This window comes from Elgaria multicarinata, chromosome 1 (genome assembly GCF_023053635.1).
Source record: "Elgaria multicarinata webbii isolate HBS135686 ecotype San Diego chromosome 1, rElgMul1.1.pri, whole genome shotgun sequence".
NCBI classification, from domain to species: Eukaryota; Metazoa; Chordata; class Lepidosauria; order Squamata; family Anguidae; genus Elgaria; species Elgaria multicarinata.
The window spans coordinates 31,873,409-31,897,345 of record NC_086171.1 but is presented as its reverse complement, the minus strand read 5'-3'; the positions used below and the strand labels follow the sequence as shown (position 1 = coordinate 31,897,345).

Here is a 23,937-nt window from a genome sequence, read left to right as displayed (position 1 = left end):
CTACTAAATGCTGAAGAATAAGTCCCTGATCTGCCGTGGAGCGCCCACCCCTAAACCCAGCCTGTTCACTCTTTATTATATTTTCCTGTTCCAGCCAATCACTCAACTTTTCCAGTAAATGGCTAGCATACAACTTGCTTATAACACTTAGGAGGCTAATAGGTCTATAATTCCCAGGGTCTTCTCTTCTCCCTTTTTTGTAAATTGGGATAATGGTAGCCAAGCCCCAGTCATCTGGAATTCGTGCTGATTGGTCAATATTTGTAAAAAGGGCTGCCAGCGCAGGTGCCCACCAGTTTATGTTAGATTTAAATATTTCCGGTGGGAGGTTATCACTGCCCGGGGCTTTACCCACTTTGAGTCTGTTTATAAGGCACTTTATTTCCAGGACAGATACGGGTGGCCATTCTGGGAAGTTATTAATATGTATCTGCTTAATCTGATGGCAGGACTGGCGAGCTCCCACTAGATTGTAAAAGTGGCGCTCCCAGATGTCGGGGGGGATATGGGACTCAATGTTTATAGGAGCATTTGGATATCCCCTTGCAACCAGCCTCCAGAAAGTGGTTGTATCCTTTTCCCTGGATACTGTTATTAAGTCACTCCATGCCTCCCTTTGTGCTTTGGCCTTTTTTGCCTTTATTAGTTTTTTATATCCCCTTTTTAGCTCAAACCATTCATGGGGAATTGCTGTCAAATGCATTTCCCTATATTCTTTGTACTTTTTGACCAAGGATTTTTTCATAATTACACATTCCTTATCAAACCAACGCTTAGAAGTACACTGGGAGAAAGATGGTTTTGGTGGGGGCTTTTGCGTTAAAAGGTTTTGAAGGGTCAAGATCAAACCCTTATAGGCTTCATGCATGGAGTCCACAGAGTTTGCTGTTAACAGTGTGTTACGATAATTTAGAGAGATTTCAGAGTATAATAATTCCTTCATCTCTTTCTCAAGCCTAGTTGTCCATCTAACACGGGAAGCTCTTATTTCAAAGTCCCCGATTTGCATGAGGTTTTGTTCTGCATGGATTCTCTGGTTGCCATAGTTTAAAAATAGGACCAGGGGTAGGTGATCACTTTCTATGCATCTTTCCACTACACACTTGGTCACTGCCCAAAATAGATCAGAGGAAACAATGAAATAGTCAATTGTAGAAGCTCCTAAGCCTGATAGAAAAGTAAATTCTCCATTTTTGTCACCATGCGCCCTCCCATTAACAATATACAAATCTAGCCTATTTAGCATTTGCATGAGGCATAACCCCGCGAAGTTGCATCCCTTGTCTTTGGAGTGTCTAACTGGGAATTTTAAAATCTCTTCGCTTATAGGCGGGGGTATATGAAAATACGAATATATAGCCTCCTCACTTTGTCCCGTTCTAGCATTTAAATCGCCTGCCATTAAAATGGAGGCTTCAGGATACAGAGCAATATTAGTTGACATATATTCTTCTAATCTGCACCAGGTTTCCTTTACCAATTTCTTTTGACGCTGAGGGGGAAGATACACATTTATAATAAATAAACTTGCCCACTTAGCTTTTACAATCAGGGCGTTTGCAAGCCCAGGGAGAGGATCAAGAGTGATAAACTTAGCTTCAATACTTAAATTTACCAAAAGTAAGAGACCCCCTTTAGGCCGACCCCCTTTTTTGCTTAGTTCTGCATCTAGTAGATATGCTGCAAAGCCGTCCAACGCAATAACATCCGTGGCCCATGTCTCTTGCAGCAAAATTATATCATGCTTTTTTATAAATTTTAAGAAGGAAGGATCTGCCACTTTTCCCTTCCATCCAGAGATGTTCCATGAAAGTATCTTCAAGTGAGCTCTAGCGAGGTCTGCTCTCTGTCAATCTCTACTTGATGAATGTTCGGTACCTGGTTGCTTTTGGCAGAGCTCTCCGTTGTTCACAGAGTTTGAAAGTCTCTGCCAGGTATCCTTTGGGTGTTGATGTTCTATAACATCCAAAGGTGCTTTCAGAGTGCTCACATTTGAGATCACTGGGCAAAGTATGCCAGATTTCTTGCTTGGTGGATTGATTTCTTTAGATTCCTTCTCTGGTGATCCGTTTTCCTCCTTATCTAGACATCTCATGTCTAACCAGGTCAGATGCTTTGATGTCCCAGGTGCTACAGCAGCTTGGACTGGGCGTACTTTCTTCTCATTTTTGCTTGACCCTGTGTTTTTGGGAGGTTGGTGTATTTCTGCGCATAACTGGAACTTGGGGGTCCTTTTCTTTGATTGACATGAATCCTCCTTTATTATTCGACATGCCTTTGCAGTATCCAAATCAGTCAAACTTACAGAACTAAGCAAATGAACTGTGTCAAGTTCACTTTCCATGTGGTCTCCCCGTTTGGTGTGGTTACAGCCTTTTGCCTTTGCTTGTAAAGTTGTTAAATGCCCTTTAAGACCTTCCAGCCTTAGTATAATTTCATTTTGTTCTACTAGTGGGAGTGCAGAGAAAGAGTCCAATAACATTTTTTCTTCTTCGATTAGAACAGTCTTATCCCCTGGGGTTAACGTTTGTGCTTTAGGTTCGGTTTGTTTCTCCTTTTTGTATTCAGGCAACACACTGCTTTTATGCCTTAGAGTGGGCACTTCCCCGGAGTTAAGATCAATTAGATTCCCCACAGGGATCTCTATTCTGATAGAGTTATTTTTTGGATATAAATATGAACCCAATGTTAAATCCTGCGGTGGAGCTTGGTTCTCAAAGAATCTTGACATTAAGATCTCTCTAGATTTAAGTGCATTTTTACATTTGAGAACTAATTTAACACTGTTCCAATCTCTAAAAGTGATAACAGCACGTGCAGAAATATAGTTGTAGAATAAATATTCCACCTGAACTATTTTGTCTATAGTAAGTAAGTCTGGAGAAGTCACATTCAAAATTTCTAGAAGATGTAGTTTACGTTCAGTTTGTGTAAGTAGACCAGAAGGTTTAGGATAATTTAACATCACCAATTTTTGGCGGTTTAATACTAACGACCACTTTTTATTATTTGGGGAGTTCTTTGATTTTTGTTTAGATTGCATACATACGCTGTCCCAAGGGTCCAATTGTTCTGATGCCTCGACTTGTGTTTGGACAGTAACTAGAGGCGAAACAGCTGCCTCTTTCAAGAGAGATTCGTCCTTAGTATTGTTTGATTCCTTTGATGATGATCCCTGTTTAGTTTGATTCTTGCTCCTTATTTTCATTTTTTTACTTGGTGGAGAGTCCAGTAGTTTGCATAACCTTTCAAGATCCTTTTTATTATAACGTTGTATCTTTGGGGTCTTTTTATTTTTGCTTTTCTTTGCTTGAACTACATTTTTCTTCTTTTCTACTTTCTTCTGTTTCTCACCCTTCTTCGATGTGAAATTACTTTTCGGTGCTAAGTTTTTATTACAGGTTTTCCCTAAACCCACATCTTCTAGTTTAGGGTCTGTTTTTATGAACGTTTCCACAATGGTGGTTAGAAGATTGTTGCATTCAGATATAAAATTTTTAATTAATTCTATCTCTCTCATTATTATATAAAGCCCACCTTCTATTGTTAGGCTTTCTTTTCTTATCTGTTCTTGTGCAGCAAACAACTTATTTATTTCCCCCTCTAAAGTTATTGATTTCATTTCAATTTTTAACTTCTCCATTTGATCTTTCATCGCCTCATTTATTTCCTTTAACTCTGGGTCTTCTAACTCAGCGATCTCAGGGGAATATATTGGATTTTGCAGGGTCAGATTTTCGAACCTTAAGTGCCCTTGTGCAAGGCCTTTAGGCAGCGGCTCTATAATGGGTGTTTCCCGTTCTCCCTCTAATCCTTTTATTTCTGCTGTACAATCGGGTAAAGAGTTCAAAGACTCGGTCATTTCTTCTCTTGTCTCCTTATATTTTTTCTTCGTCCCACTAGGGATACAAAACTGTGTGATTTGCGTTTGTTTGGTACGTTTACATACCCTTTGGACAAGGGGAGAGACTGGCACCATCCCCTGGCTTCTATAGATACTTCTTGTAGAAACCATTTTAATAAAAAGGAAATACCCAGCACACAGTTCCTCATGTAATACTAAAAGCAGGGGGACTCACTTCTTTTGCTCCCAGAGATTGATATTTTCTACATTAGTCCCACAAATATTCTGAACAGGAGACTTATTGTAATGCTGGTGGATAATTTCAACCTCCTTTATAACAATCAAGAGGAGGGAATAGAAGGGAATAGGTCAAAGCACAAGAGGTAGCCAATTCAAAATCCTTTGGAATGTGAAGTCAACCACAGGCTTTGCCAGAACAGAACAGCCGTAATTGTTCAGTGCTTGATTAGTAGAGGAGATCAAAAACAACTGCGAGATATTTAGGCACAATGTGAAGCAATTAAGCAATTAAACAGTTAATGCAATGCATTAAATATATAGCCAACTTGCTGGTTAAAATCGAAGGTTAAAAATTCGAGTTAAAAAATAAAAAGTTAAAAAGTTAAAAAGTTAAAAAGTTTTTTAAAAAAATAGAGAACCAAGAATTAAAAGGCAAAGTATTAAAAGCAAAAGGCAAAAACTTCCAGGATCAGCAGCAGCTAGCCCTTCAAATTCCTTTCAACCAGAGGCCCCAAGATAAAAATTATTTATACACGTTAAAAACAACAACGGTTTATCTCAGTTTTCAGTGGGAGTTGCTCAGGGTAACAAGTCCCTGAGATAAAGTAGTTGAGAGTACATAAGGTGGGAAGAAAAAGAAAATACGTGCACAAAAAGAATTTTAGTAAGCAAAATCACGGAGCTCACTCAAACCCAACCGGCTCCGGCTCTCGTTCTCCCGATGAATCCCAGGAAGAGAGGCCAGGTGCGGCAGGCGAGAGAGACTTGGAGCCACAGAAGAGGCGGAGTAGTGGGGAAACAGGTGACAGGAAGGACAAAGATGGAAGGGGGGGCTGGGCTAGGTGAGAGGACACAAGAGCCTCCCAAGTGCAAAGCCTTCCAGGAAATATAATATATCCAGAGATAAGTGCTCTATAATCTGCTTTTTTTTTCTTTCCCTGCAGAAAGGTCAAAGTACACATTATGTTAAACATGTGTTTTAAAGCACATACTTATAATTGGACATAATATTTGTTTAACAAAAGCTGAAGCATTCTCTCCCCACCCACCCCGCCCCGGTTGTGTTTGGGGCACCCATGGCTGCTTATACTAAACAGAAAGCCCATTGTAAGAACATTCTTTAAAGCACAAGTTTATCATAATTTGTAGGTTGGCCCTCAGTTTTTGTACATAGCATGGGTTAACGTGAACTGATCCATGGTGTCTCTTTTTCCTTTCTTTTTCCTGAGAAAGCAATATTAACTGAAACTATTAGAAACTGTGGGAAAATCTTCTCATTTTGCTGCCTTGAATGTATCTTTCTCAATCTGTTTCTTTCCCTATGCCCTATTTATTAATATCCGAATAAAGTCATTATATAAGCTCGTCATGGTATTTATCCACTGTGCTACAAACCCAGCAGTTTGTAGCATGATATATCACCAAGGCTTGTTGGAACAAACTGTTACACTGAATTCTGGGCTTCAGCCAGACAGTGACTCAGAAGTTGCTATAAAAGGCTAAAACTCATCCCTTATGAGCAAGTTTCAAAATTGTTCCAATATGAGTAGGATAATTGTCCACGTACACTAGGGTGACCATATGAAAAGGAGGACAGGGCTCCTGTATCTTTAACAGATGCATAGAAAAGGGAATTTCAGCAGGCGTCATTTGTATATATAGAGAACCTGGGGAAATTCCCGCTTCATCACAGCAGTTAAAGCTGCAGGAGCTATACTAGAGTGACTAGATTTAAAAGAGGGCAGGGCACCTGCACCTTTAAGTGTTGTGATGAAGAGGAAATTTCACCAGGTTCTCCAGATATACAAATGACACCTGCTGAAATTTCCTTTTCAATACAACTGTTAAAGATACAGGAGCCCTGTCCTCCTTTTCATATGGTCACCCTAACGTACACCAATCATGAGGAGGCCATAAACTTACCTTAACATAGTGTGGTATTCTGTGTTTCTAAGGACTGTGCGAAACACATACTCTGCCAAAATGGTGTGGCTGTCACCTGACCTTAACTCTTAACACTGATTTCTGCTGCCACCACGGTCATGCCTGTTAAAATAATTTTAATATACAGGGGTACGAGAGACCCTACATTCAAATAATTTCAGAATCTCCTGGGTTGGGCTTTCACTTCTATACATGGTGAAGTGGGGGAGGGGAACGGCATAGTCGAAAATGTCCAAGCTTGAGGCCTGCTCCCAATGTGACCATGCAAACCTATGAGGGAAGGATTCATGGCTGAACAGCCCCTCACGAGGCAACTAAGCTGCCCAGTCAAAGCTTGAGGTGTGGAGTCACCACTGCCTTACTGAGATTCTAAGGGCTCATCTACACCAAGCAAGATATTCCACTATGAAAGCGGTACATAAAAGGCAGGTGCCACAGTACTGCTTTATATAGGGTGACCATATGAAAAGGAGGACAGGGCTCCTGTATCTTTAACAGTCGCATAGAAAAAGGAATTTCAGCAGTTGGCATTTGTATATATGGAGAACCTAGTGAAATTCCCTCTTCATCACAACAGTTAAAGTGCAGGAGCTATACTGTGACCAGAGTTAAAAGAGGGCAGGGCACCTGCAGCTTTAAGTGTTGTGATGAAGAGGAAATTTCACCAGGTTCTCCATATATACAAATGACACCTGCTGAATTTCCCTTTTCAATACAACTGTTAAAGATACAGGAGCCCTGGCCTGCTTTTCATATGGTCACCCAGCTTTATAGCAGTATTGAAGTGCACTGCAGGATCTACACTACTACTTTATAGTGCTACTGAAGTGCAATGACAACTGTTGGGGCCCATGTCACATCTACACCAAGCAGGATATAACACTATGAAAGTGGTATGAAAGCGGTCTATGATATGTGTCATGGGCCCCAACAGTTGTCAGTTCACTTCAATACTGCTATAAAGCAGTAGTGTGGCTCCTGCCTTTTATATGCCGCTTTCATACCACTTCCATAGTGGAATATCCTGCATGGTGTAGATGAGCCCTTATTTTTGATGAGGAAGGAAGACATCAGGTAAGCCAGTTTCTCCAGGAATCTCCCCCTCCCTGCCCTCCCCACACAAGTCGGATGCTCTTTCACAGTATGGGCAGAAAGAAAGATTGCCTCAAATCAGGAGATGGAATGAGGGCTTAGTAGCGTTAAGGAGTGGAACAGTGCTGGCATTCCCTCCTGTATTTTGAATTCTTGTTATGCCTCTGCCTGCAGTGATAGATATTTTCCCCTCAGGTTTATAAGATGTGTCATAAGCACTGTCTTGTCAGCCTAGACGTAATCCCTCTGCACTGCAGTGAAATAACTTCTACTATGAAAATGTTTTATTTCAATTATTATAGGGAGCATTAATTCAGGCTGAAAACAAAGGATAACGTTTCAGAGTGGGCAGAGGTATAGTAGAGCCGTTATTGGAAATGAGATAAATTTTATTTATTTATTTATTTATTACATTTCTATACTGCCCAATAGCCTGAGCTCTCTGGGCGGTTCACAAACCAGCCTTCCCCAACCTGAGATGCACTTCAGATGTTTTAGACTCCAACTCCCAGCATGTCTAACTATTGGCAAGGTTGGACTGATGGGAGTTGAAGTCCAAAATCTGGAAGACTGGTATACACACTAATTCCTGTTGCTTCCGGTCAAACTGGTTTTTCAACTTTGCCACCTTCATTTCTTAAATATGGTTTTCTATTGCCTACTTCTGTATAAGAAACTTAGAGATTAGTTTTGCCTACCAAAGAATCTGAATTTATCGTAAGGATTCATAGGCATTCTTAAGCTATGATTTCCAATCATTACTCAATTAAAATAATACAGGAATGTTTATACAGCTGCTACAGGTCATAATAATCATGTGTTCTCTTTTTAATTTAACACTTCAACTTTTTTGCAGCTTGTGGTGCAACGGCTAGGGTATGACACACGTGTAACTATCCTTGGTCATGTTCAAAGAGGAGGTACTCCCTCGGCTTTTGATAGGATTTTGGTGAGTGATCCCAACCAGTCATTTTCAGAGTACCAGAAGTATGTCAAACTGTATTGTAGGACGTGATCAGCGTTATATAATTTATCATTCTCATTGAATAGTCACAGTGATATTATTGGCTGTCTGCTGCGTGGTGTCATAGAGAAAATGCTGGATCTGTGAGGCCTAGGGCTCACCTACACCAAGCAGGATATTCCACTATGAAAGCGGTATAAAAAAGGCAGGAGGACTTTGGAGGGGGTGAAGGCCTTGGCCCAGATCCCCTACTCTGTGGTAGATGTGATCCTCCAGCACAGCTATTTACTGTCCAGAATATAGCACATAGATCTTCTAGAGGACATATGTAGGTGGGGATGCCATGGAGATAAATAAGTAGATCAACTAAGGTAAATAAGTAAATAAGGTAATGGGAAAATAAATGGATTAACTAAGGGATTATATGCATAATGTATATGAGTTATTTGCTTTTTTGTAGGTTTCACAGCAGATTTTAAAGAAAGCTGTGGATATTTGTGGTTATAGTACTGTAATGTATCTCTTCCTTTTTCTAATTCTAAGAAACAGATAATAAGAGCATTCTGTAGTTGCTTGTTAGCACATATTCTGAAGAGTCACCTTGTCCACTTAAAGTCAAAGCATGTAAATCCCTCTTTCATTTTCAGGCAAGTCGCATGGGTGTGGAGGCCGTCCTCGCCCTTCTAGAAGCTACACCTGAGACCCCTGCTTGTGTGGTATCCCTGTCTGGAAACCAAGCTGTCCGCCTGCCTTTAATGGAGTGTGTGCAGATGGTGAGCTGCTGAAAAGAAGCCTTTGTATTACTGTACAGACACTATCTTGCTGGTAGCAATCAATAGTCTGTTGTTACTTGAAGCACATGGAAAGACATGAGCAGAGGCCTTATCCACGCTCAGTACAATGAGCTCTAATCATTTCCTCAGTGGCAGTAATTGGGGTTACAACTGCCATATGAATCTTGACAGCCAACAGGACTCTTGGTTTCTTTTGTCATCCTGATGCCTTTGAAATATTAGTAGTCCACTACTCTTGGTGTTGGTTCTCTTGCTATCTTAACTCACTTTTCTTGTTGTTTGTTTGATGAAAGCACATTATTCACTCCGCTTGATGCACACACCAGTTCAAGGCATACAGAGATGATTCTGGCTTCTTAAAACCTCCACAGTAATGTTACAATGGGGCGTTCTGTAAGCCACAGGCTTTTAATGCATGGTATGAATCCATGAATTCAAGCAAAAGTTCTATGATTCCATATTTATTTCTAGTTTAAAATTTTCTGTTGTACCTTTCTTAAGCACTGAACCAAGGCAGCTCACTAAATACAAAAGACAAACAAACGAATGAACAAGACTGAGTTCTATTAATTATATAGGTTATAGAAAATCAAAGCCATCAATATTATAACCAACTAACCTTCGCTTTGGGCCTTTCTACACCGTTGTTTTTCCCTGGGGTCATCCCTGTGCGTCCAGATGACACACAGGGAATCCCGGGTTCGACCTGGGATGAACCTGGGGAAACCCCAGGAAAACAGGGATTTCCTGGTTTTTCTGCAGTCCCGGGACCGTGGGAGATGTGTGGGTGCTTGCCCCTGCTTTGTCCCACCTACTCGTGAGTAAATGTGAGGAAGCAGGAAATGGGCATGGAGCTCTTTGGGTGCTCTATGCCCATTGGGGAGGGGGAGCGGGGAAGCGGGGTCGGGTTGTTTTTTTAAAAAAAAACTTACATTTTTGTTGGGAGTGCACTCATCTCCCCTATTTTTTTAAAAAAATGCCGGGTGCAACGTCCCTCTTTCCTCCCGGGATGTCATGCGCACGTATGGATTCAGGGGGAGGATCTTGCGTGCAGAATATCGCAAGATCCTCCCCCCTCCCTCCCGGAAGGCCAGGAGGTATAGAAAGGGCCTTTGTTGGTAGATGGTATCACTTGATCATTTATGCTAATCTATTCTTTTATCTTCTTCCCATATTGCAAGACCCAAGATGTGCAGAAGTGCATGGATGAAAGGAAGTTTCTTGAGGCTGTGGAGCTCCGTGGAAGGTGCTGTGCTATTCTTCATTCTCACGGTGGCAGAAATTACCATGTTGCATTCCAGTGAACACTGGCTAATTGTGTTAAGGGGCTATTTTTCATGGTTAAGTAATGTGGTGTGGCATTAAAAGTAGTATGAAAATGTTTTCCATTCAGTCCTGTCCAAAGTGCAATGAGATATCATTCGCAATGTAATGCTTTTATCATTCTAAAAGCATTACATTTCTATCAAGAGTAGCAGTGGCTTAAGGAACAAGTAAAGATCTGTGGTTACTAAATGTTCTCAGTGTCTTTTTTAAGTTGGAGAAATTTTGACACATTGTCCATGGCTAGACGAGGCGATATCCTGGGTATCACCCCGGGATCATCCCTGTGTGTCTACATGATGCACAGGGGATCCCGGGGACAGGGAGAGATGATCCCTCCATTTCCACGGGATATGACCCTACAGTTTAATGCTGTTCTTTCCCATGGTCCTGGGCTCGTCCTGAGACTGCGGGACGTGTGGCTGGGCATCACGGTTTGTCCCGGCTCCTCCCGAGTAACCGCAAGGAGCCGGGCACAAGATGCAGAGCTCCTCAAGAACTCCGTGCTCATCAGGGGTGGGGGGAGTGGGAGTGGGGTGTGGGTTTTTTTACACTTACATTTTCGTAGGAGCGTTCCTGCGCTCTTTTTCAATTAAAACCAAATAAACAAAACAGTGGCTGGGATGTCCTCTTTCTTCCCGGACGTCACGCGCTGCATGTAGACAGGGGGAGATCTCACGATAACCATGTCGCGAGATCCTCCCCCCTGCATCGCACTAGACCCGGTAGGTCTAGCCATGGCCATTCTCTAATAATGTGGAATCGTTTGGATGTTAAAAAGAACAACCCAATGAGAAATATTGTTTTCTTCTACAGGAGTTTTGAGAACAATTTGAATACATACAAGCTGTTGTCTACCAAAAAGTCAGCTGCTGAGCTTCCCAAGGTACTTCTTATGTAATTGTCAAGATATTTGGTTCATTCATTGACTGGTTTCTTCCTTCTTGGTGGATGCCTTGTTGAGCAAAAAATTAAGAAAAGCAGATTATTTTGAATTCTGAAAAACTGTCTCCATGGAAACACCTGCTACTAAGTTTGGTATAACTGGCCACAGGCCTGTAGAATGTTTTGAAGCATGCTAGGCGTTTTGGAAACTCACTAGATTGGCATATTTCTTGCCTTTAATTACCAGAAGGCACTTTCTGAAAGGCCTTAATTTCTCTGATTGAAAAAAGCATGTCTAGCTGCAATATTCAAATCTATGGCTGAAGTGCATATTTTGTTAGAGCAAATCATTTACACACTTGCCTTCCAAAATAAGGCACAATTTCTAGTTCTGAGTCATATGTTATCGGGTCAGCATAAGGCCAGCTGGTACTAACCTGTTCCAGTGATGGTATAAATAAGCCCATACAATGACAATTACAGCATGCAACCACATGGGGCCAACTCTGTGTGACAAGTTGTTTGTCTTAAAACAGGTCTCAAGACAATTTCACAATTTTCACCGCATTTAAAGTACCAAAGTAGCCTGATTGTTCAATTGATCAGCATTTTAAAAGCAGATTTTGTTGACTATTTTGTATGTTGCAGGAAATGCACATACTGGTTTTATATAACAGCTAGATTGGTAGGAAATGTTTACAGCCACAGTGTTATAAAGTAGGGCTGTGCACCGCCTCGGGCCGAGGCACCGAATCTGAGCTGAGGCGGACAGATTCGGCCCACCTTGGCTTGGTTCTGAGGCGGTTCCGAAGCTTTGGGTTGCTGCGGGCTGATTTGGAATGGCACCGGGCGGGCCTTACCTGCCGCTGCTGCCTCCTGTTTAGTATCTCTATGGCTACAAACTAAGGTGGCCATAGAGGTACTAAACTCAGAGGCCCTGCGATATTTTAAAATCGCGTGCGGCCTGTTTATTTTTAACTGCGTCGCTGGCGACAGAAGCTGGCAGAAGTGAGGCGGCGGCGGTGGCGGTGGAGGCAGCAGGTAAGTGGGGAAAGGGAGGCTTTTCCGGGTGCCGGCTGCACAGCCGGTACCTAGAAAAGTCTTGAGTCGCCTCAGAGGACCTGAATCTCGGCTTCGGCGCCAAGTCGAGTCGGGCAACCCCCGAAGCAGCCCCAAGGTGGATTGCGGCTGCTTCGGGGGCTCCGAACCGGCCTCCGAGGCGGATCAGGGGGTTCCTGCACAGCCCTATTACAAAGTGATTAACGTTAGCAAGCTCTCAATTGCTAGGCTTGGAGGCTATACTATTGTTTTTGCATGGCAATAAGACATGCTGTATGTGTATTTTACAACTGCATTTTTATTTATTTTTTGCTTAAAGCTGAACAACAAAAATGCTCAGGCCCTGTTCCTCAGTTTTGCCACAGTTTTGATTTACTTCAGACGTACCTTTGCAAAAATGTGATTAGAGTGCATAAGAAATGACTCTGAAGTTTAAAGGATTCTTTAGACGATGCAAAATTTATCAGTTTCTTATAGACTGCTAAGGTGATGAGATGGCTAAACAAAATGATGACATAACAAAAATCAATTGAAATAATTGCATGAAACTGTTTACAAGCTTCATCTTCCATTCCACTGTTTTTATATGACTTAGCGTAGACAGTTATAGCCCTCAGAAATTTCTTTGCTGTGATTCCTCCTCACTTTGCTTACAAGAAGGCTCCATTTCAGACACCTGATAGTGCTGATTTCGACGTGTGCATGAGCACATGCAGATTGTGCTGTTTTGCTTTACTCTCTGCTTTCTGGGAGTTGTAAGAGACAAATCGTGCAATAGAACAGCCTTGCAGTGGCTTCCGTTTTTTATTTAAGCCTCAAAAGTTGGCAAGCTTACAAAAATTCCAACCATTCCTGCAGTAAGCGCAAGAATGGAGTAATTTTCAGGGCCTGAGAGAGTAGGGGAGGTGAGAAGGTCCAGGATCTCCAGGGAGCTAATCCTGCCATTGTTCCTAGCCCAAACTTCTCTCACAGTACGAATGCCCAGGGGGAGGAAGAAGGGAAGGTTCTCCATATACATGCCCTTAGCTGAAAGACTAAAAGCTCCATCTGGCGAGCGTTTTATTGCACGCTCGTTACTGGGCGCTCGTGGTGTTTGCTCAGGTCCCCCACATTTTTGTGAACCGCCCACAGAGCTTCAGCTATTGGGTGGTATAAAAATGTAATAAATAAATAAATGAATAAATGACATCATTTGCCTCCCGCACACCTCCCACCCCTTCTGGCCTTCGTTTCACAACAAAAAACCTAGGGGTGTGCACGGACCCACCGATCCGCCCCGCGGGCCGATCCGAAAATTTCAGATCAGGCCCGCTCCGCTCCGTGCCACTCCGCCCATAGTCCGCTCCTCTTCGCCGCGGAGCTCCGGCTCCAAATCAGAGCTCCGCAGTGGAGGGGAGCGGCGCCAGGTAAGGCCCCCCTCCCTCCTCTCCCTTACCTGCAGAGCCCGGTAAGGGACCAAGGGGGAGTGGTGCCAGGTAAGGCTCCCCTCCCTCCCTTACCTACAGAGCCTGGTAAGGGACCAAGGGGGAGGGGGACGCAGGTAAGGGAGAGGAGGGGGGGGTTTACCGGGCCCTGCCGCTGTTGCCGCATGGGCGACAGCGACAGCGGCAGGGCCTGGTAAACTCCACTTACCTTTCTTGCGGAGCTCCGGATCGAGGCGAAGGATCTGCCTTCACTTCAATCCTCTTCGTAACGCTCTGCTGGCCCCCCAATCCTCTTCGCCTCCGCTTTAAGGGGAGGCGAAGCACCCTGCTCCACTTCTAATTCACCGGTCCGATTAGAAGCGGAGCACATCCCTAAAAAAAACCCTCTGGTTAAGTCTGATGTTTTTTTAAACTCAGAATTGCTGTGTGCAGGAGAAGCAGCGCCATTAGAACAGCAGACTCAATGGGCCTTGTGCTCGTTCTGTACTTCCTCTTTTGAAAAGAGGAAGTAACTGAGGAACAAAAACACGGGCAGAGACGCGAAGGTAGGGAGTGTGTTAACCCCCGGTGTGTTGGAGCTTTGAGAGGTGAAATAGAAACCAGAAAGCAGGACCTTTCCTAGGGCTAAAACTTTATCTCAAGAGGGCTGGTAATTGCTGATTTGGGCCTAGTCTACACCAAGTAGGATATTGCACTATGAAAGTGGTATATAAAAGGCAGGAGCCACACTACTGCTTTATAGTGGTATTGAAGTGCAATGACAACTGTTGGGACCCACATACCATATGTGTGAGTCCCAACATATATTTTGTGAACCGCCCAGAGAGCTTCGGCTATTGGGTGGTATAAAAATGTAATAAATAAATAAATATACCACTTTCATACTGCTTTCATAGTGTTATAGCCTGCTTGGTGTGGCTCCTGCCTTTTATATACCTCTTTCATAATGCAATATTCTGCTTGGTGTAGATTAGGCCCAGGTCTCTTAGATCTCACTGGGCAACTTGTAGCGTTCCAGATATTTTAGTCCACAACTCCCATCAGCCCAAGCAACTGAGGGGTGATTGAAGTTGTAGGCCGAAACATCTGAGAACCACAAGTTGTCCATTCTTGGTCAGGTAGTCCAGTCTCCTGAAAGGCATGTTCCCTCAATTCATTGCAGCTATAAGACAAAAGAAAAAAAATGGGTAGAAGCCTATAGAGATAATTGTATATTCATAGTTTATTTTCATCAGTCATAGGCTTAGTTCTACAGCTGATAAGGTGGTAAACCTGTCTTTGGGTATGCCACATCGCACTGCAGATGGGGCCGTGTGCCTGACTGTTCCATCATTACAAAAACCTAACAAGGTTGCACATAGTTTTATGTGTGCAGGGTTTTCTTCTTCTTTTTTTTCTCTGGAAGAACATTCAGTAATGGGAAATATTCCTGATGCTGAAGCAACTGTCGCTGCTGGCTTGCAGAGGACTAACCACCTCCACCAAAAGGAGGGTACGAGGAGCTCCCAGAATCCAATGCTTTCTGCCACACTTCTTTGATGGAAGAATGGGAAATGATGGGGCAGCCATGGGCAGTAATGGCCCAATCTGCTGAGCGGGATGGCCGTCATATGCCCTCAGTTCATTCCGGGTGCCTTGACAAGCTACAGTGATGGCGGGGGGTGGGGTGGGGTGCTCCAATATGGAGGTAGCAATTAACAACAGGAAGGAGAAAGCAGATAGGAGGGAGTTAAGAGAGAAAGGAGAAGGGATAGGAAGACAGACAAACCACCAAGAGGAGAGTGCTATGGGACCTTTATCGTACAGACCCAGTGGAGCATTCTTGGGATTATTTCCCATTATCTAGACAGGAAAATTGCCCTTACCACATTAAAATAGTGAATGCAGAATGCCAGTGAAGGAACTAGGCATAATTAATAAAGCCCTGTTGTTCACTCACACAAAGTCATCAATTTATTTATTAAACCTATGGACTAAGAGGGTTCAACGTGCCCTTCCCTAACGAACCACCCACAGAGCGCAACGGGAGCCAGTTGATGTTGAAGCAGGACTCTTCTGGGACTCTCCATCTGGTATATTTGAGATCTAGTTCCATATATAAAAAATAATGTGGGGGTTTTCCTTATGAGTTAGCAGTGAGTCAGGCAGCTGGTCTAAGGTGTTAAAATATTTTTAATGGGAGATGGGAATAGGAGCCAGAGAGTCAATTGGGAAAGTATTTGCACTTTCCGCCCCCACAAAATTGACATGTATACATATTCTCCTGAGCTTTTAACTCTTCACCTCCTGCTTGGCTGGGGAATGCTGGGACTTGTAGGCCTTTTTTTGTCTCGACCTGCATAGGCTTCTGCCTGTAATAAATTTATTTTTAGGCAATATATGAAATATAGGTGTTTATTATAAAAGCTCCAGCTTGTTCACACGGAATCTCTCAAAACTGGGAGTAAACACGTTAAAGAAAAATTGGTTGCTTACACTGAGAATTGCTTTAGAACTCCATAATTTGCTGTCTCCCCCTGCCCTCCTAAGATCACGCTACTGTGGTCTGCTACATGCACTATATACTGTATTTCTTCGATTCTAAGACGCACTTCTTTCCCCATATAAACATCTCTAAAAACGGGGTGCGTCTTAGAATCGCAGGTCATTTATTATTTCTTAGAATCAAAGCTTTTTTTCTGTTGGTGGTACTGAAATTAGTGTGCGTCTTACAATTGATGGCGTCTTAGAATCGAAGAAATACGGTACCTGAGAAGATTTCCTCTCCTTCTCTTGCAGAGTAACTTCAACGTAGCTGTTCTAAATGTAGGCGCTCCAGCAGCTGGAATGAACGCAGCTGTGCGTTCCGCGGTGAGAATTGGGATAACTGAAGGACACAAAATGTTTGCTGTTACTGATGGGTTCGAAGGCTTTTCAAGAGGGCAGGTTAGTATGTTCCCGTCTGACCTTTTTCATAATATTATGGGAAGTGGTGATGATGATGCTTTCGTGCCCTATACCAGGACGTGAAAGCAGCTTAAAAATATCCTACTTTTAAAATACATCTTCATACAAATATAGAATGTAAAAAGATCAGAGCTAGAGTTTCCACTGAAATATTATACAAAAGAGAAGGGGTGATTTTCATTGGGCAGAATATCTTTCAAATTCTGAGAGAAATTTAGTGAAATCTCTTGGTGAGGAGATCATGCCTACCCTTAGAACACTAAACCCTAGCAACTAGCAATACCGAAGAACAACGAGAAGAAGACTCCTTACGATGGATGGAGGTATACGGTATTCCCCACAGAGGCTCTGTTAGAAGATGCAAGACTGTGCAGTGTAATATGTAATTAAAAATGGGTAATTTATTTGCAAGGTTATTGTGAACCTCTTATATCATTCCCCCACCCTCAAAAAGAGGCCTGAAACTTGGGCCCTTTCTACACCTAAGGGTTATCCCAGGAAAATGGGAGGATCGTCCCTGTCTGCTCCCAGGACCCCTGTGTGTCATTTGCATGCACAGGGATGATCACGGGATAATCCCAGGAAAAAAGGCAGGTGTGGAAATGGCCTTGGTCCATCTTTACTTGAACAACAGCTAATTTCCCCATAGTACTTCTTTTAAAAAGCCATAAAGATCTTTTTAAAGAGGCTGTGATTAAGTATGTGTGTGTGTGTGTGTGTGTGTTTGTTTATGTGTGTTTATGTGTATATACATTTGCTTCATGGATACCTCGTGTGAAACTTTCTATTTCAGATTCCATATATTTGTTCTGAAGAAAGCTTTTATGTGACCTTGACAGGAGGCCACGTTCAGCCGTCTGCCTGTCCTGAAATAGCTATGGCAGTATCTGGTGATAAGACCCACAGGCTACATAACAATAGACAAGAGGCCATTATATCACAAAATCTGTCACATTTGATTCCTGTTTTTGCCCCCCCCCCTCCATTGAGGAGGTGTTTGTGAAATACGTTTAGAGCGTTCCTATTCTTGAGGCGTTTGGTGTGGCGTGCTTATGAACCCATGAAATATTCTTTTCATTGAGAACAAATTCCAACTGGCTTCTCCTCAGCCCATTAACAACTGGCATAACATTTAAAGAAAGTATTTCCCCTCCCTCTTAGCAACTTGTGGCACTTTCTAGGATTGCAGGATTGCATCCCCAAATTGAATGCAGCAAATTTGGACACTGTGCACAGTTAGATGCTTGATGAGGTTAACATCTGTTTTTAAACTATGTCGTAGGAATTTGAAAATCACTTGAACAAGCTCCTTTTTTTTTTGGTTTAAAATTATAGATCAAAGAAATCAGCTGGGGAGATGTTGGAGGTTGGACTGGCCAAGGAGGGTCAATCCTTGGCACAAAACGGTAATGTAAAAAGACTATATACTATATCTTCTAGCAAATGGAAGATATAATGGTGAAAATGTGTATAGGTATCAGTACTTTCATGTGAAGATATACATGCAGGGTTGATGCACAGGTCAACAAAGAGGAAATTACTGCTTTGAACACTGCTTCTGTAGAGGCAGGCCTGATAGTTATGTTACCTGTGCTGCATAGTTGCTATTCAGCTCCCATGATGCTGGAGTCTAGTAAGATTTGAAATGTGGAGTACACATAGAATAGGAAGATTATATAGTTACCACCACTCTGGCCAATAAATATGCTAACCCCTCAATTGAAATAAATTGGGTAAGACACACACACATGTACAGACACTCTATCTACAGAATGTTGGACTGGTGCATAGAGGTATCAAGAATAATAAATAAGTGTATTCTGAAATTTGATACCCACTATCCTATTTATCGAAACCACCCGAATGTCTATAATATTATCCAAATTCACAGTTGTTACTTTTAATAATGTACTTCTGAAAATAAGTGATGTCCGTCTACCCATTTTACCTTCCAAGGAAAATGAGGGAAAACCAGAAAGATAAAAACACACATAATGATTAAATTAATTTACCTGTTATTTTACAAGCTCTGAAATATGCAGGGCTGAAGGATTTCAATCCAAACAACACGGAAACAAAGTCTTTTCATAAAGTACCGTAACATAGTATGTTAGATTAGCAATTACATGTAACTTCATAGTTTTATAAAACTAACATGTTCAAAAGTACTGCCTAGTAGTGTGACAAATAAAATGTGTTTCAATATTTTATCCTAACTGCATTGCTGATAGCCTTTTTCTAAAAAACCCCCCCAAATATATATTTTAGTACGCTCCCTGGAAAGTATATGGAGAAGATTGCAGAACAGATGCGAACTAATAACATCAATGCCCTCCTAGTTATTGGTGGATTTGAGGTATATCACTTTGTTTTCTTTCCCATGTAAATTCTTATTAGTAAACAAGCTCGAACAACTAAAATATTGTGTACTATCAAGAGGTAATGCTAAGATTCAAATGTAAAGACCAGTAAGACTTTGTGATCAAATCCTATCCAGTCCATCCTCAAGACTGCATGCTGCTAAATGTCTCAGTGGGCAGTATCCAATGTCACTGTTGGGTAAGTGGCCTCTCCCTCTCATTACATTACTCGAGCAGGACCTACTGCTTGCACAACAGAGATTTAACACTTCTTATAGAAAGCCCTGAAATGAGCAGAAATGCTTGTTTCTGGATTAGGACCGAGACCCCTTAGGCAAGCTCCGCTGACCTAACCCTTTTCCAGAAATGAGCATTTCCTAAATCTCTGCCATGCAAGTTGTGGGTCTCATTGCAGAACGGAATCGGTAGGGGCACAGTGCCCCGTTGGATACTGCCCATTGAAACTGGTAGTGCTCATTGCCAGTGAACCAGTTAGAAGCTTTATAATTGGAGTCACTCTAAGAAAAGGTGTCAAAACACCAGTGTCAATCGTTATAGTGTAGGTGTGTGCAGCACTGCCCAGAAGGTTTCTGGGGTTGGGGCAGGTGGGATGTTGGGGGCCCTGGTGCTGCTTCTTATAAGGCCCTATATGAGTAATGTGGCATGGTTGGGGCAGGGATCAACAGAACGCACAAGAGCTGAGGCGGGGGTGGGGTTGTTTTCCTGGGGCAAATTGCCCAGTTGCCCCCTCCCCATGCCCTGGGCAGTCCTATGGGTGGGGGATGGGGGATTCCCCCAGGCAGTGGCATTGGGAACTTCTCAACACCATCCTATGCACTGATGGCCTCTGTATATCAGAACATAGGATCCAGCTAAAAGAAAGAGAACATATATAGGCACAGATGTTCACAACACTCTATCATTGGGTTTAATGCAAAACAGATTGTCTTTGTAAGAACTGATAGTGACGACATTTTCAATCTAAGAATCTTCTGTATTGACTATGGATACAATCTGCAAACATTACTTCTGGGCATTCACCTATTCCATTTCAGTGAAGCCCAAAATGGCAGTCCTGTGTTGAGTTTCCTCCTTCTGCTCCTTAATCTGTAATACAATTATGCTATTGTATTACAGCAGCTACTAATAGCATTGAGTGGGGATGGGGGAAATACAACATGATGATATCTAGATACTTACATTGTTACAGAGCAGGAAGTGAAACACTACACAGGCCTCCTGTTTTCAGTAGAAGTCCCATATTTCTTATTACTCTTAGAATTGTGGACTGGGTATGGCGTGTGTTTTTAATATAAATATAATTGTACTTAATTAATCTTCGTACAGCATTAAGGCACTGCTTATAGCCAAACTTCTGTTCAGGAATATGGATTCCATGATTAATGTTCAACCTTCCTAAACATGGGCTTCAATTCTTTAATCCGTGTATGAATAGAAAAAAGTCATTTATACATGTGGGATTTTCTCTCTCTGTGCTATTGTACTGTTACACAGAACTCTCAGAAATGCTTAGAAATACTTACTGTAACAGCTTGATATTAGAGTTATTTTGCTTGTATCTGTATTATGTGTTGTTATATTCTGTATGAGGTGTTCCCTAGTGTCTGTGGCTGGAGACGCACAGTCGTTTTTAAGAGCACTGAAAGTGGTTTGAGAGAGGCTTTGCTTCCCATGGAGTCCACTTGTGTTTCTGTTCTACTGTTGTCTCTAGTCAAGCAGGGTTTTGAAACCATGCACAAACCTCTTTACCAGAGACAAAGGAGAATGGGCGTACCCAATACACACACCGTGTGCAGCGATCCCTCTGTCAAATCACCTTCGAGCCTGTGAAAAAAACTGACTTCTGTCTCCAACGTGTGCGCAAAATCCCCATTGCTGTAATTCAAATCTCTTTTTGCCCCCTCTAATTCTGCATACGTTACCATGTGTGCCCATCAGGCCTACCTGGGACTTTTGGAACTCTCTGCTGCCCGGGAGAAATATGACGAGTTTTGTATTCCCATGGTTATGGTTCCTGCAACCGTATCCAACAATGTACCGGGTTCAGATTTCAGCATTGGTGCAGACACTGCTCTGAACACTATCACTGATGTAAGTCTATCTTCTTTTGTGTGCATGCTCACTAACATAGCCATCCTGGTTACTGCTGAAGACAGCTGGAGTTGGAGATTTTCTTGGACCAGAATGCTGGGAAACATGATCACTCCAAAAATTAGATGCATATCCACACAGACACGTAATCCTTTGATTATTATTATTATTATTATTATTATTATTATTATTATTATTTGCATTTTTATACCGCCCAATAGCTGAAGCTCCCTGGGCGGTTCACAAAAACTAAAACAATTCAAAGTGTAAAACAAACAGTATAAAAACATGATATAAAATACACATTAAAATGAATTAAAACATACCATACATGATTAAAACATCCTGGAAACATTCTAAAATTTCACTGGATAGGCCTGCCGGAATAGATCAGTCTTTATTGCTTTTTTAAATTCTAAAGGACTGTCAAGTTGACGAATCTCCTCCGGTAGGCCATTCCACAGTCTGGGAGCAGCGGAAGAAAAGGTCCTCTGGGTAACAGTTGTTAATCTGGTTTTTGCTAGCTGAAGTGGATTCTTCCCAGAGGACCTGAGTGTGCGGGGCGGATTGTATGGGAGAAGGCGATCCTGCAGGTAGCCTGGACCCAAACTATGTAGGGCTTTAAAGGTGATAACCAACACTTTGTACTTTGCCCGGAAACTAATTGGCAGCCAGTGAAGAGATTTTAAAACTGATATAATGTGGTCACCCCTAGGTGTACCAGTGACCAGCCTGGCTGCGATATTTTGGACTAATTGAAGTTTCCAGATTAGGCACAGAGGTTGCCCCATGATCAGACAATAGGTTTCCAAAAACATGGAAGCTACATTCTATTTTGTTAATTCACATAAGAAATATGTACCCCACGTTTCCAAAAATTTCGACGTCAAGGCAGCTTACAAACCCTACTAAAATAAAATCAAAACTCATCATTATTATTTTTATTTCAGATTATATACCCCTTATAATATCAAACCATATCTCTAAGCAGCTTACAGACACAACTACAGCTACAAAATAAATCATCAGTTGAAATGTTTAAAATATTTAAAACTAAAAGAACAGCAGTTATTAAGCCAGACTCAAGGACAGCCTAAGTATTCAAAAAGGCTCGAGTAAAGAGATAGTTCTACAAAAATATGCATAAGGATAGATCAAATCAAACAATCTAAAACAGAAGAATCGGCAGAAAATAGACGGCGACAAAGGCAGATAACCATTAAATGCTCAAGAAAATAGCCAATGTGCTCAGGATTGGAACACCAGTCTGGCTCAATACATTCATCATTTAGGCAAGGTGAATTTTCTAGACTCCTATAAAGCAACTTTTAAAATATAAATGAGGACAAGAGCTGCAAAGCTAATTCTGCATGCCCAAGGGGAATTTGTGCAAATGTTCCTCAAGCAGCACACTTTTACCATTCCATATGGCAAACTGCTTTTTAAACTACTGGTGTCTCAAAAGCATTTAGTGATTTGTCATGGGAATCTGCTATTAAATGTTTTAAAAGGCAGAAAATTCCACTGGGCCTGCCAAAGTCTCTGGTCATAGATCCCAGCCTGAGGCTTCTCTTTTAAATGCAGTGCCATGTAAATCTCTTTTTTAAACCCTCTAACGTTTTAAAGCTTCGGCCTTAGCTAGACCTAAGGTTTATCCCGGGATCGTCCCTGCCTGCTATCCTGTGTGTCATTTACATGACCCCGGGACGATCCCGGGATAAACCTTTAGGTCTAGCTAAGGCCAGAGTTGAAATATAAAAGTGTTGTTGGATGCAGACTATTTTATCAGATGCAAAAAGACAACAGAGAGCTCAAAGGATTTCTGTTTTCCCCCCTGCTGATATTGATCTTGGCAGGACATGGAGTGTAGTTTTAAAACTTCTTCCTCATGTGCCATAAATTATCTCTACATGGTGCTAGTTTCCAGTTCTGGTACAAAAAAATTACCCACCTCGGTTTTTATAGACAAACTAAGGTGAGAAATACTTTCTTGCATGTTTCTTGCTCTCCTTTCTCTGCTTCATGGGTTTTCTTGTCTTATTTAAATGACGTGTGGTGGTTCTTTCTTCTTTCTCTGCATTTTACTTAGAATGCAGATACCGCAAAGTCTGGCTAGATTGTAGGTAGATGGTAGTTCCTAGATTTCTTTTAATAGAGTAGCTGCTCCATCTTAGTGGTGTCAATACTAGGGGAGCCTGGTGACTGTTTTTGTATTTGTTCGCTTTGATCAGTACTTTTCAAATGGTGTTCCGGTAACGGCGACGGGATGCTCACACAGTTGACCTTGCGCTACCATGTGCATGTTCAAGTGCATGCTCAGTTTCCAGGAAGCCTTGCTTAAATCACCCCCAAACTGGCTGAGCTCTCGAAAGATGCCACAAAATGCTCTGCAAGTTGAAGATGTTGGTGTGGCAAGGAAGTTCTAAAAGCACCAGACGGATATTCAGCTTCAACATTCTGCAGTTATTGTATTCAATCCATACATAATGTAATCTTAAACATATTGGATTCTCCCGCCTTTATAACAGAAAAAAAAAAATCCATGGCATGTTTTCATTGCTACTCATTGATGGGAAATGATTGTAAAATGTTAACTTTGCACTTTCTGTCCACTGATAACCAAAACTGTACTTGTGTTGAGCTAGTTTATATGAGATGGGGTAAGCTTCATTTCATAAGTCTCAGAGGATTTTAACGTGTGGACAGCTTACATGAACACATCCCCTGCCCCACATCCTTGATAAGACCATGGCTGTATTCAGACAACACAACTGTCAACAGTGGGATAATAATCAGCTCGACAGTTGTTTTTCTAGGGGGTATTCCTCACACAATTTAATAATAATCAACTGTGGTGTGAATTAGGATCAGTGTTGAGTTGACAATTAGTCCATGCTGAGTTGACTCACTTATCCACCCCCTCTCTCCACCCTCTCAGTCCTCCCACTAG

At 42.0% G+C, this 23,937-nt stretch overlaps 1 protein-coding gene across 5 annotated transcripts in view; it reads left to right on the top strand.

Moving 5' to 3' along the window:
* The window catches only part of PFKP (phosphofructokinase, platelet), an 80,168-nt gene that overhangs the window by 39,677 nt on the left and 16,554 nt on the right, over positions 1-23,937 (top strand). For 3 of the 5 annotated variants that reach the window (XM_063125676.1, XM_063125661.1, XM_063125645.1), the window contains exons 9-16: positions 7,977-8,069; positions 8,732-8,857; positions 10,060-10,124; positions 11,018-11,087; positions 16,348-16,494; positions 17,851-17,921; positions 18,784-18,871; positions 20,835-20,987. In XM_063125676.1, the coding sequence (XP_062981746.1) occupies positions 7,977-8,069; positions 8,732-8,857; positions 10,060-10,124; positions 11,018-11,087; positions 16,348-16,494; positions 17,851-17,921; positions 18,784-18,871; positions 20,835-20,987 (813 nt within the window). The remainder of the gene's footprint in view (positions 1-7,976; positions 8,070-8,731; positions 8,858-10,059; positions 10,125-11,017; positions 11,088-16,347; positions 16,495-17,850; positions 17,922-18,783; positions 18,872-20,834; positions 20,988-23,937) is intronic. The other 2 variants (XM_063125669.1, XM_063125653.1) reach the window with 1 other exon arrangement.